The sequence below is a fragment of the Sturnira hondurensis genome, unplaced genomic scaffold (genome assembly GCF_014824575.4).
Source record: "Sturnira hondurensis isolate 20B ecotype Veracruz unplaced genomic scaffold, ASM1482457v3 Scaffold0008723, whole genome shotgun sequence".
In the NCBI taxonomy this organism is placed as follows: Eukaryota; Metazoa; Chordata; class Mammalia; order Chiroptera; family Phyllostomidae; genus Sturnira; species Sturnira hondurensis.
The window spans coordinates 5,350,556-5,363,617 of record NW_028081354.1 but is presented as its reverse complement, the minus strand read 5'-3'; the positions used below and the strand labels follow the sequence as shown (position 1 = coordinate 5,363,617).

At 59.3% G+C, this 13,062-nt stretch overlaps 1 protein-coding gene across 1 annotated transcript; it reads left to right on the top strand.

Annotated features, from left to right (window-relative positions):
* The first annotated feature begins 1,291 nt into the window (after positions 1 to 1,291).
* Positions 1,292 to 12,718, top strand: SEMA3G (semaphorin 3G). The gene is made up of 16 exons (XM_037055724.1): positions 1,292 to 1,483; positions 3,159 to 3,319; positions 3,438 to 3,500; positions 3,749 to 3,868; positions 4,163 to 4,253; positions 4,362 to 4,478; positions 4,691 to 4,836; positions 5,064 to 5,178; positions 5,274 to 5,343; positions 5,639 to 5,783; positions 6,067 to 6,298; positions 6,393 to 6,484; positions 7,172 to 7,213; positions 7,955 to 8,183; positions 8,480 to 8,619; positions 9,908 to 12,718. The coding sequence occupies exons 1-16, from the start codon at positions 1,375 to 1,377 to the stop codon at positions 10,346 to 10,348; spliced, it is 2,313 nt and encodes a 770-aa protein (XP_036911619.1). The 5' UTR covers positions 1,292 to 1,374; the 3' UTR covers positions 10,349 to 12,718.
* Positions 12,719 to 13,062: the final 344 nt, after the last annotated feature.

Genomic DNA, 13,062 nt, shown 5'->3' with positions numbered 1-13,062 from the left:
ACATCCCCAAGGGCCCCAAAGCAAAAAAGAATCCCAGGAAAGGGCAGGGTGGATGGGGCCTGTTTTCTGCCTGCTGTGTTGCCTGGGGCTAGTTCCTTCCCTCTCTGAGCTCTCAATCTGAGACCACAGTCTGAGGGCTTGGGCTGATTCATTAGGGAGGCATAATTTGCAGGAGTTTCTAGAATTCTGGGAGTTCCAACTCTGGCTCAAGGTTGAAAACTTTTTTGCTCCCAGGGCCTCAGATTCCGAGTGTGGGGGCCTGGGGCAGGTGGAGTGGCAGCTGTTGGGGGACACAGACTAGAACTACTGTAGGACAGGGGGCCCTCGGCAGACCCTCGCTTTGCCTCACTGCAGCCCTTCGGTCTCCTCTCCTCCATGTTCCTCTCTGTGGTTTTCTTGCCCCCTGGATCTGAGCTCAGGGCAGAGGGAATGGGGATGCGAGTACCCCAGCTTCACTCTCACTCTGGAGGGATTGTACGCATAGGGTCTATGGGGCAGGGGGAGATTCTGGGAAGAACTCACCCCTCCCTGAGTGACACCCTGAGCCCTGAGTCTCAGGAAGGAACTGAACGGCTGAGAGAGGCAGAACAATGGGAGGGTACCCTGCCCAGTGGGCTAGGATGGGGCCTGGAGATTTGATACTCATCTCTTGCCCATCTCAGATCTGTGAAGTGTGGCAAACCTCAAGCCTCCATCCAAAACATGGAGCTCCCTTGGCTGAAATGACCAGCCCCTCCCGTGTCACTTCTGCCCCCCCCAAACACACACACACACACACACACACACACGCCCTGCAGGGAAGCTGGGGAGCCAACCCAAGGCCTCAAAGGGCTGGACCTTGCTGATATCAGAGACTGGGGCTTAGAGTGAGTTTGTGTGTGTGTGTCGGGGGGGAGGGGGTGGTGGGGGGGTGGGGGGGTGGGAGGCAAGCAGGGATGTCTCTGTCAAAGCACTGGAGGGACAGAGAGCAAAGGAGAGCCCAACCAGACCCTCACTCAGCCCCGTGACCTCTGATGTCTGACTCCGGACCTCTCTTCCAGGTTATCTTCCCCTTGACATGTTGCTAGAGCCTGGAGACTTGGGTTTGTGGACATCTCTGCGTGAACTACTCACACGGCAGCTGGGAGTCTCCCCAATGGAGGGAACCCGGGCACCAGCCAATCAGAGGCGTCAACCAGGCAGTCGGGATGAAGAGAGTCAGTGCAGGTGCAAAACGGGCTCTCGCCCTTCCCTCCTCCTCCGTCTTCCTGGCCCTGGACGGGGCGGAGCCATTGCCTTATAAGTGGCACAACCAGCGGCCAGGGAGCAAACTTCAACCAGCCGTGGGACCAGAGGGTAACTCCACCGGCAGCGTTGTGCCCTCGGTCCCCCAGCATGAGCCCCTCGGCCTGGGCCATCTGCTGCCTTTTGGGGGTTCTCCTGCTCCGCGGGAGCAGATCCAGTCCCGGCCCCAGCGTGCCCCGCCTGCGGCTCTCCTACCGAGGTACGGACGATGTGCCCTATTCCTTTGCGTATCCGCGAGAATCTGGGTTCCTGCAGCACCCTCAGCTGTGGGAGCCCCAGCCACCTGGGCTGTTTTGCCAGCTGGAGGGATGCAGTCATTCCCTGCACAGCCCATGGGAAGGATTTCCCCGTCATTCTCAGGAGATGGTGTTCCTCTGGCTGCTGCCAGAGGCTTGCACTGGGGAGGAGGCAAGGGACAGCTCCTGGAGGCATGTCCAGGGTGGAGGTGGCAGAGGCAGAGACACACAGAGGAAAACCTGGGGGACTGTTGAGAAAAGGAGAGAGACCAGTGGAGATTCTGAGCCACCTCAGCAGAGATGGGCAGAGAGAGACGGGGCAGATGGAGCTGTCTATACTCAGGGAGGGCTCCTTGCCCAGGGCAGAGAGCTGGGGAGCAGGACCCTGTCCCTCTCCTCCTCACTCGGCAATGGGCCCCTCAGCCTGTCCCCACAGCCTCCGCTTCTCACCCGCCTGCCTCTTTGCAGCCCTCTGGTCCCAGTGCTGGCCTTACTCCTCCCTCTCCATCCCAGCCCAGGAGTTCCTCTGTAGATCTAACCTGATGTGTTGTGCTGCAGTGGGCACAGGCCTCCTCTAAATCTGTAGAGACAGGACACAGGAAAAGGTCCCTGAGACACAAGCTTTCCACAGATTCTTCTTAGGGAGGCCGGAGGGGTGATCCCCTTTCCCTGGGAACACTGGTGTAAGGGGGGAGACCCAGGCTCTGGAGAGTATGAGGGGCGAGATAGGGCTCCACTCTGGAGAGTCTGAAAATGGGATCTGGTGCGAGGGAGAATGTGGTCCTGCCCTTGGAGCTCTGGTTTTGGAGGGAACTCAGGCTATAAGAAAAAGCCTATATAGGGCAAATCCCTTCTAAAGTACTATCGGCCATGGAGGACTTCCTGGAAGAGACCATTGATGAATTTCGGGATGGAGTGGGTGCTGGACTGAGGATGACCCTTGGGAAGGCATGGGGTACTTGGCTTTCCCAGGGGTGGCCAAGGTCCCTTCTCACCCTTCTGGCTGTCTGCCCCCTTGCCCACCCATCACCCCCAACTCCCTAACCCCACCCCAAGGATTTATTTCAGGATTCTGACTCCTACAACCAATGCCCGCAGACAGCCACCCTCCATCCCTAGGGCCTGGGTGGAAAGGGTCTACGGGGGAGAAAATTCTCTCAGGCCACATCCTTGGACTAGAGCCAGGAGCTTGGCCTGGTCATACCTAGCCTCTTTCATGCCCAGGCCTTTTCCAGGTGTTCCCTCTGCAGGGAACCCTCTTCCCTGCCTGCCCACCTGCACACTGCTCAGGCTCAGCCACCCTAGCCCCAGCTTGCTGCCATAAGTTCTGTGGGGGGAGCCATTTCCCCTGGGGGTTGCGTAGAACACCGATGGGTCACTGGGAAGAGATGTGAACTGAAAGATGGAGGGCTAAGGGCCTAGGGGATAGGAGTTGGCCCCTGGGTGGGCTGTTCTGGGTGGGGCTCAGAGCCCTATCCCACCCACCCCCAGGAGCCGTTTCCCAGAAGCCCTCCAGCAGCCCTGTGGGTGGAAACACTCTCCAGATGTGAGTGTGTGGGGGGGTGCATGCACAGCTGGGACCCCCACTTCTACACCTTGGCTGAGGGAGCCCTAACCCCCTCCCTTGCTCCTTTGTAGACCTCCTGTCTGCCAACCGCTCTTCCATCTTTCTGGGTCCCCGGGGCTCCCTGGACCTTCAGGCTATGTACCTGGATGAGTACCGAGACCGCCTCTTTCTGGGGGGCCGTGATGCCATCTACTCTCTGCAGCTGGACCGGACATGGACAGACCCCAGGGAGGTGAGCTGGGATAACTGGAGAGAGGGTCTGTCGGTCTGAGAGCCGGGCAACTCTGGATGGGGGGCTGGATGGGGAAACTGAGGCTGTGAGGCCAGGGGTCAGCTAGGCTGTGTTTCAGGTGCTGTGGCCGCCGCAGCCAGGACAGAGGGAGGAGTGTGTTCGAAAGGGAAGAGATCCTTCGGTGAGTGCTCTCAGAAGTGACGGTCCCCAACCCTGACCAGCACCCCAGAACAGCCTGCGGCTGGCTATTCCTCCAGCTGCCTGTACTGGGCTCATTTGAAACAGAAATGGAGGGCTCTTGAAGGTCCATGAGGGATGTCACCCTAGACCCCCACAGCTGGGCTGAGCTGATCCCGGCCCGGCAGGGCTGAGCATCAGAACCTGATGAGATGGTGAGCAGCCCCTCACTCCGGCCCCTCTCTCCCCCAGATGGAGTGTGCCAACTTCGTGAGGGTGCTGCAGCCTCACAACAGAACCCACCTGCTGGCATGTGGCACTGGGGCCTTCCATCCCACTTGCGCCCTCATCGTGGTTGGGCACCGTGGGGAGGTGAGCCGGGGCGGGGGGCGGGGGGAGCAGTGCCCAGAATGGACTGGGAAGCAGTGACATTTCCTCTAGGCTGCCTGAACACTCCCCATTGAGCCTGGGTCAGGGCAGAGGTTTCAGGGGCCTGAAAGGCGCCTTTGTGCCGGAGAGCTGACCCCACTGGCCTGGCCTTGAGTCAAGGGTGCCTTCACCCACCCCCACTTTCCAGCTGCACGCGACGGCCACTGCTGGGGGCTGGGGGGGGGGTGGCGGGCTAACAGTACTTTCCCAGGTAACACCTCCCTCCCTCTCCCCCAGCACGTGCTCCACCTGCAGCCCCGCAGTGTTGAAAGTGGGCGGGGACGGTGCCCTCATGAGCCCAGCCGTCCATTCGCCAGCACCTATGTAGGTAGGTGGGTGATGCCCAGGTGTGGGTGGGCACTGGGAGGGTGGGAGCTGGCTGATGCCATTGGGGAAGGAGGTGGCTGGGCCCTCCTCCCCTAACTCTGCATTCCAGGTGGGGAGCTGTACACTGGCCTCACTGCTGACTTCCTGGGGCGAGAGGCCATGATCTTCCGGAGTGGGGGTCCCCGGCCGGCCTTGCGTTCTGACTCTGACCAGAGCCTCCTGCACGGTGAGTCCAGGGGCCTGCTGAGAGTGAGGCTGACTGGGGCCTGCCCGCATTGGCGGGAGGCAGGAGGGGCAGCCCATTCCCACGCCACCCCTCGGGACTCCAGCCTCCAGTGGGGGAGCCCATACCTCTTCCTGGTCCCCATTGTGTTCAGCCACCTGTCCCCCTGGTAAGGCTCCCCCACCAGCTTCATCCTATCACCTCCCCGCACCCAGACCCTCGGTTTGTGATGGCCGCCCGGATCGCTGACAACTCTGACCAGAACGATGACAAGGTGTACTTCTTCTTCTCGGAGACTGTCCCCTCACCAGACGGTAGCCCAGGCCATGTCACTGTCAGCCGTGTGGGCCGTGTCTGCGTGGTGAGAGCTGGGGAGGGGCAGTGAGGGTCTTCAGTCCTTGTTGTGCTCCTCTCCCGCAACCTGTCCCCACCCTCACCAGTAGAGAAGCTGAGGTGAGGGGGCCCGGGTCTGTGCCTCTCCACCAAAGGGTGAGGGTGGAGGAGCTGGAGGAGGGGCCTGTCTGTCCTTTGGGACCCAAGGACAGACAGGGTCCTGTCCTTGTCTGACCCTGAGCCCCCAACCCACAGAATGATGCTGGTGGCCAGAGGGTGCTGGTGAACAAGTGGAGCACTTTCCTCAAGGCGAGGCTGGTCTGCTCAGTGCCGGGTCCTGGTGGTGCCGAGACCCACTTTGACCAGCTGGGTAAGGGCAGGGCCAAGGGCAGGCCTGGGAGCGGGAGTCAGGAGGGCTTTGGGCCAGTGAGTGGGGGACATTGGCAGTGGTCTTCTGTCTCCCAGAGGACGTGTTCCTGCTGTGGCCCAAGGCAGGGAAGAACCTCGAGGTGTACGCACTTTTCAGCACGGTCAGGTGGGCACACTGGCCTCCCCTCTCCCTGACTCAGGCCAGGCCTCTGGACCCTGGGTTCCTCTGTTGAGCCTCTGCCTCCAAACCCCAGCCTTGCCCTGGGTCCCTATCTCTGACCCTGATTCTGTGACTCTGTGGCTGTATTTTCTGTCTCCCTATCTTTACCATTGCCTGGGTGTCTTTGTTTTCAGTTTCTCCTGACAGCAGGCACCTGTCACCCTCTGCCCTGCCCAAAGAGCCAGACCACCCCCATCCCACCTATGACGGCCACCTGGGCCTGACTGTCCTCTCTCTGCAGTGCTGTGTTCCAGGGCTTTGCAGTCTGCTTGTATCACATGGCTGACATCTGGGAGGTCTTCAAGGGGCCCTTTGCCCACCAAGATGGTCTCCAGCACCAGTGGGGGCCCTATGGGGGCAAGGTGCCCTTTCCCCGCCCTGGCATGGTGAGTATCCAGCTCAGCGGGGGAAGACGGTGGAGCAGACGCCAGGAGGGCTGTACGTTGGGACATCATTATGTCTGCTGCGTGCAGCTCCATAGCAGCTCTGAGCTAGGGGTCAGGGTGCGGTGAGGCACCGCACTGAGCCTTCGCCACACCGAGGAGCCTCTCACACAGTGAGAGCAGTCCCTCCAAGGTTGGCATGCCCAGATGGTGGGGCGTGGAAACAGGCTGGGGTGGGGAATGTGTGACCCCGGGGTCCCAGGTGCTTCCTTTGCCTCTGCCACAGTGCCCCAGCAAGATGACTGCACAGCCCGGACGGCCCTTCGGCAGCACCAAGGACTACCCAGATGAGGTGCTGCAGTTTGCCCGAGCCCACCCACTCATGTTTCGGTCCGTGCGGCCTCGGCAGGGCCGCCCTGTCTTCGTCAAAACCCACCTGGCCCAGCAGCTGCGCCAGATCGTGGTGGACCGCGTGGAGGCTGAGGACGGGACCTATGATGTCATCTTCCTGGGGACTGGTGGGTGGGCTGAGTAAGGTGGCTGGAATGGGGAGGTGTGCTGGCCTCCAGGCTGTCCTTTCCTCTCCTATTGACCCCTTCTTCCTTGCCTCAGACTCAGGTTCAGTGCTCAAGGTCATGGCCCTTCAGTCTGGGGGCTCAGCTGAGCCTGAGGAGGTAGTTCTGGAGGAGCTCCAGGTGTTTAAGGTGAGTGAGGAGGGGGGGCTAATGGGGTCCATCCCCTCAAGCCCCATCCCTGGGTCTAGCCCTGGCTTTAGGGAGGCAGGAGCAAAGTGCAGGAGTAAAGGCAGGCAGGGCCTGTCTTTCCTGAACTTGCAGCCAGTGGGGGTTGAAAGTGAACACACTCCTGGCTGCAGAGGGCTTGCTGATGCCTCTAAATGACTGAGGGGCCTTCAGAGAAGTCTGTGAGCTGAAAGTTGGGGGAACGCAGGGAGGGATGGCCAAGGTGAGCACCCCCTGGACAAGGCCCTGATAAGCACAATTCCCTGTGAGGGGGTGGCTGAGAGCTCCCCCTCAGCCCAAGGGGTTCCACGGGCCCCTCCCTGTAAAGAATCAGACACGTGGTGTGTCTGGGGGACTGTCACGTCTCCCAACCTGGGTTGGGCGATTTGAGACAGCCGCTTCATTGCCGGGGAACAGGGCTGTGTGGGGGGACACTGGAGATTTGTGCTTCTAGCCAAGCCTCCTGCTTGGAGGCCAGCCAGGGTAAGGGGACCTTTCTTGTAACTTGACCTCTGGGAAAGACTGTCCAGCCATAGTTGCACTGACCCAGGCTGGGAGTGAGGCGGCCCTGGGGGCTAAAGGAGGCTGAAGGCAGGGGTGCAGTGGAGACCTTTCCAACACCCCTCTCCTGATACCCTGCTCCTTCCCCAGGTGCCAACAGCCATCACTGAGATGGAGATCTCCGTCAAAAGGGTAAGAGTAGCTGCACCCTCCTTGTGCCTCTGCCCTCCCTCCCCTGGCTTGGAGCCTGCTGAGCACTGCCAGTGTCTGCTGGAAAGCCCCTGCAGCAGGCGCTGGGCTGCCTGACTAGACCCTGCAAAGAGGGCTGAGAGTGCAGCCAGGAGCTGAGGTTCCCATGCTGGGAGCCGGTGGGCAGTGGGAGGCCCTGAGTAAGTGAGGTCGTGTTCAGACATGGGGAGATCCCTGTCCCTTAGGGGAGGCAACAGGGTGCTGGAGAACAAAATCCAGGTTTGAAATCAAACAAGGAAGTCACTTCCTGGAGGCCTGCCTGCTGTATCCTTTTGAAAGGGGCAAATACCATCTTCCCAAGTTTATCTGCCTCAGTTTATTGTTGGGTAAATCCCGACTTTGGTACTGGGATTGCTTAAAGCAGAGTGCACCTGAGGTCAGAGGCAAGTCAGGATAAAGGCCATTGGGGTGGAGGGCAATGGTCAGAAGCAGGGCGAGCGTGGGGCCAGCCCAAGCCCCTCTGAGAAAAGGCCCCAGGCCTGCCCCATCCCCTACATGTCCTAGCACAGGATTGCTAGTACAGCCTGTGGGTGGTAAACATTTCGTTTCTGTGACTGCACCCAAGAGGCTCTGGAATACTGCTTAAAAGTGGCAGGGATCTCAGAAAACCCAAGGAGGCTGAGTGCCTGGCTGCTTCTGGGGAAGCCCAGGCTCACTGTGGGCTCTACCTGGGTCCCTCTCCAGCAAGTGCTGTACGTGGGCTCGAGGCTGGGCGTGGCCCGGCTGCAGCTGCACCAGTGTGAGACTTACGGCAGTGCCTGTGCAGAGTGCTGCCTGGCCCGGGACCCATACTGTGCCTGGGATGGCGCTTCCTGTACCCGCTACCGGCCTGGCACCAGCAAGCGCAGGTTCCGCCGGCAGGACATCCGTCATGGCAACCCTGCCCTGCAGTGCCTGGGCCAGAGCCAGGAAGGTGAGTGGTGGCCACTGGGCTCCGGCTGGGCTTGCACAAGGTTCCCACTCACCCGATGGCCTGGGCTCAACCCCTGCGAAGTGAGGCCTCAGACTTGTCCTGTTGTAAACTTGTCCTCAGTTTCCCTATCCATGTGGCTTCTGTCAGTATATAGGTGTAGGGTCTTTGGACAGAGTGACTGGTTTAGGGACTGATGGACACTGAGGTCCCTAAACACTGCTGGGGGCTCCTGGACTGTGGGAGTCAGGGGCCCCACATGTAGTTCCTGGGCTGAGCCCACCTCTGCCTCCCTACAGAGGAGGCTGCAGGACTCGTGGCAACCACCACGGTCTATGGCACAGAGCACAACAGCACCTTCCTGGAGTGTCTGCCCAAGTCTCCCCAGGCGACCGTGCGCTGGCTGTTGCAGAGGCCGGGGGACCAGGGGCCCGACCAGGTGAGTGAGGACCTTGCCTCTAGTTTGTACTTGCCTTAAGGTCCTATCCCTCCCTGAACCCCAAGTCCTGAGTCCTAGAAAGGAGCTCTGAGGGGAACCTGCCAAGTTCAACGGAAGAAAACCATGTGTTAGGCCCCTCGGGCGCCTGGAAAGAGGTGCCCCACTCTCGCTGTCTGCTTGGAACCCCTCCAGTGACGGGGAACCCACCAACTCCCCAGAGACTGAGCAGAGCTCTGGGAGGTGGGTGGCAGAGACAGAAGAGAAGGAAGCAGGTCTGTGCCGTCAGGGAGCCCCCGTGCCTACACACACGACTCACCTTTGCAGGACCTTTCCCCAGGGGTTCTCAGTCCTCCTCTGCCTCAGGCTTGTGCCCCTGGCCAGTGCCATCAGCTCCCACCCCCACCCCCCCCACTGCCTGGCCTCACACTTCTTCCCTGGAGTCCCACTGTTTGCCCAGGCCTCCCTACCCCATCTAGAAAGGCCTGTCAGCCCCAGAGATGGCTTCTGTCTGGGGCCTGAGGATGGGTGTGGGTGGGGCAGGGTGAGAAACCATTCTCAAGAGCTCCCACAGGCAGGGGAGGAGGGAGTGGGTTGATTACAGGAGGGCCTCTCCTTCCTGCTTGGGAACTGGGGGAGGCCAGCCTTGGGCCAGCTGTTGGGCCAGGCACTGAGAGACTCCCCTTGGGGCCAGGGCAGGGGAAGCAATGGGATGAAATTACACAGCACTCACTGCCCAAGCAGGCCAGCTTCAACGTACAGACATGTAGACTAAAGCCCAGACAGCTACTGGGCCAGAGTCAGAACAGCACTCTTACCTCCCACACTGTGAAGGGCACTTTGCCCACCCCCGGCTAGGGCTGCGGGCCCCTCGCTGTGGGGGAAGTGATCAGTGCAGACCATGTAGAGTGAGGAGAATTCTAGTCCTGGGGCTGGGGTTATAGATCCCCCTGAATAAAAGCCCATAAATACCCTCTTACTCCCTCAGTGCAATGGGATGTGTGCTGGGGCTCCCCAAACCCGAGACAGGTGTCCCAGAGCCTAGGGGAGAAACCAGTCAAATTTTTGAAAAGCCTCCTTTGCAGGCCATGTCCTGGGTGATGGGCAGGTGAAGCCCTGCCTGCAATTAGCTTGGAGGCTAAGCCTACCAAGCTGCTGGTCCCTTCCCGGGAAGGGGCGAATGGACAAGTACTGGGCCCTGAGGTGACACATTTGGAAAAGCAGGGTGCAGAGAAGGTGGTGGTGTGTGCCTCGCTCCACCTGTCCCTCATCCTCTCCTGGTGCCCTGCAGGTGAAGACAGATGAGCGAATCCAGCAAACGGAGCAGGGGCTGCTGTTCCGCAGGCTCAGCCGCCTGGATGAGGGCACCTACACCTGCACTACGCTGGAGCACGGCTTCTCGCAGACCGTGGCCCGCCTGGCCCTGGAGGTGATTGTGGCCGCGCAGCTCAAGAGCCTGCTCCTTGGGGAGCAGAGGCCAGGGGAGCCCCCTGCCCAGGGAAGCCTGGCCTCCACCCCGCCCAAGGCCTGGTACAAGGACATCCTGCAGCTCATCGGCTTCGCCAACTTGCCCCGGGTGGATGAGTACTGTGAGCGCATGTGGTGCTCCTCTCGGAGCCGGGGCAAACAGGCCAAGGGCAAGAGCTGGGCAGGGCTGGAGCTGGGCAAGAAGGTGAAGAGCCGAGTGCAGGCCGAGCGAAATCGGACACCCCGGGAGGTGGAGGCCACGTAGAAGGTGAAGGAGGGGGTGGTTGGGATGGGCCAGTGGCCCTGTATCAGTCCTAGTGTCTCCCACCCACCCAATTAAGGCAGAGGGGGTCAGCAGGCTTGATCACCTCTTAGAGATGGGAGTCTCTGCCCCTAAACCCCTACTAGGCCGCTACAGGAAAGGCTGGGGGCCTGATGGAGGGACCCCGCGCCTGTTCCCTGCACCTTTCTGCTCTTAGTTCCAGATGGAGCCAGCACCCCTGGCCACTGGTGATATGGATGGGCCTGCTATGTGTTCTCGGAGGTGGTCCCCAGAGCACATTTCTGGTTGTGCCCAGAGGCAAGAGGACTGGGAAGTTCTTTCCCAGCTGCAGAACAATGGCCATTCTGAGCGACCCCTAGAGTGGCTTGCCACGGGCCCTTAAGCAGCCAGAGGGGGTGGGTTGCCTCTGAGCTAGCCAGCCCCGGTGAAGAAGACCTTCACTGACTGAGCCAGGGAGGGAAAGAGCAAGTGCTGAGAAGGTAGACCCCTTGTCCCCCGCTTTGTGCCCTGATATCTTGGTGGTCACCTGCCACTGTCCACTGCCTGTTCTCCATCTTGGAATCACAGAAGCATAGACTGCTAGAGTTCCCTGCAACCTGGGCTCAAGCTGGGCCTCAGGCCGTACATCATAAACCAGAGGGGCCTCACAGCCTGACTCCCCTTCCCCAGGCTCCTGAGCTGTCAGGCCACGTTTCCTGGGATGCCTATCCCTCCTGATAGTGTCCCCCCTCCCCACCATCAGGGTCTCCATGCTGATGAGCAGGGTAAGGATGGGTTCTAGGAGAATGGCAGCTCCATCTCTGTGGACGAGAGATGGGGAGAGGGGAGCTGGGGAGGAGTGGGCTGTCTTTCCCGGGGCAATGCAAGCACACCCACAGCTTGGGAGGGTGGGAATGTGGCAGCTCTGAGAGCAAGCTGCAGCTGGTGGGCAGGACCCAAGAGGGTGGGGTAGGGCTACGCCCAGGGACACAGAGGATTGAGAGGCTTTCTGGGGTGGGGGAGAGGGTGGGAGACCCTAGGCTGGGCTCTGGGGCCCAGGAGCAGACATGCTTAAGGACTCAAGATGGCATCAATTAGCTCAGGAGCCCCCGGGAGGGCCAGATGTTTTCCATCCTGGAATCGTTGGTTTCTGCTAAATAAGGGTTGGTTTTGAATGGTTCATGTATGAAGCCTTTTTTTTTTTTTCTTTTAAGGGGAAAAAGCTGCTAAGAACTCTAAGTCGTGCTGGTTGCTGGGGCTGAGGCTCGGGTGGCCAGGACGGAGGCATTCTGTCTGTGCGTGTAGGCAGGTGTATTGCCATCAGGGGCAATGCCTTTCCGTGACTGGGAGCAGGGCAAAGGAGGAGGGGAGGACTGAATGAAAAGTTGTTCCCATCCTGCCCGTGAACACGTTAGTAATGCACAAAACCAACAGGAGGGAGACAGGAGCATCAGCAAAGGAGGAGGGGAGGACTGAATGAAAAGTTGTTCCCATCCTGCCCGTGAACACGTTAGTAACGCACAAAACCAACAGGAGGGAGACAGGAGCATCAGGTTCAAGAGTCCCTCCACTAAAAAACCAAGATGAAAAAAGGAGGGAAAAAATGATAGAAGGAAAGACAGGGCTTCCTGTCCCACTGAACTCAAACCCAGACTGTGCTGCCTTGGATTCCATCCGGGCCAGCCCCCTCACCCCCAGCTGGAATCTGAAATGGGCCCTCCTTCCACCCTTGGCACAGTCCGTGAGCCAGAGGTGCTGAGATGAACTTGACAACACTTTGGGAAGCCGTGGCCTGGGTTGCTACGGCTGGGCTGTGAGCAGGTAAAAGCAGAGGAGAGGAGGACTGTGGGCAGGGGAGCTGGAGAAGAGGAGCAGGAGAGAGGCCACGGAGGAGGGGGAGGGGAGTGCACAGAGCCCCAGGAATGGTGTCAAAGCTGCCACCAGCGCTATCCCTCTCCCCAGGGAAGCCAGGAAGAAGCAGCCAGGCCCTCAGGGGTCTGTAGTCTGGACCCTGGTGTGGCTGGCTCTGGGTGGGGTCCCTCAGGGAAGCTACTCTGAAAGACGGACGGAGGAGCTGAAAATCCTGCAGCAAATACCTGCGCTTGGAAAATTATGGACAGATTCTACCAACTCCCACCCCCCCATGGTACTATGTGTTATAACTCCTGGAGATGCCTCTATGTATGAATTCTATTTTTGTATTCGTATACTGAGATGGGCTTTATGGTTTCTCTGTCTTCAGAACATACTTCCTCTAATTACTATTGTTACTTTGTCGTGACCACCCCTGAGCTCCAGTGAGGGCAGCACAGTGGTCTGCCACACAGAACCTGCGGGGAAGTGAATGAAGTTAATATTTACATTACATACTTAGGTTATTGTATCTGTGTATTTCTGTACTAAATTGACTGATCCCATCTGTGTGAACTGGAAATGGAGAGCCTTCCCCACCCGTTCCACGAGGGAGAAGGTCTCCCTAGGTGGTATTTTCCAGAAGGGAGGGTGGGCATAAAGGGAAGGAAGGAGTCAGAGGGCATTGTCTATGACGCTGAGATCGCTTATTAAAGTAGGAAGATCCTGCCCTTCGGGCTTCTGAGACTGACCTTCTTGGAACTTCAGGAAGATCTTGAGCCAGAAAAAAAACTGCTGGCAAAGGGCAGCTGGGCACGTAGGCAGCTCTGCTTCTTTTTCACAATAACACTTGACATTTGTGACAG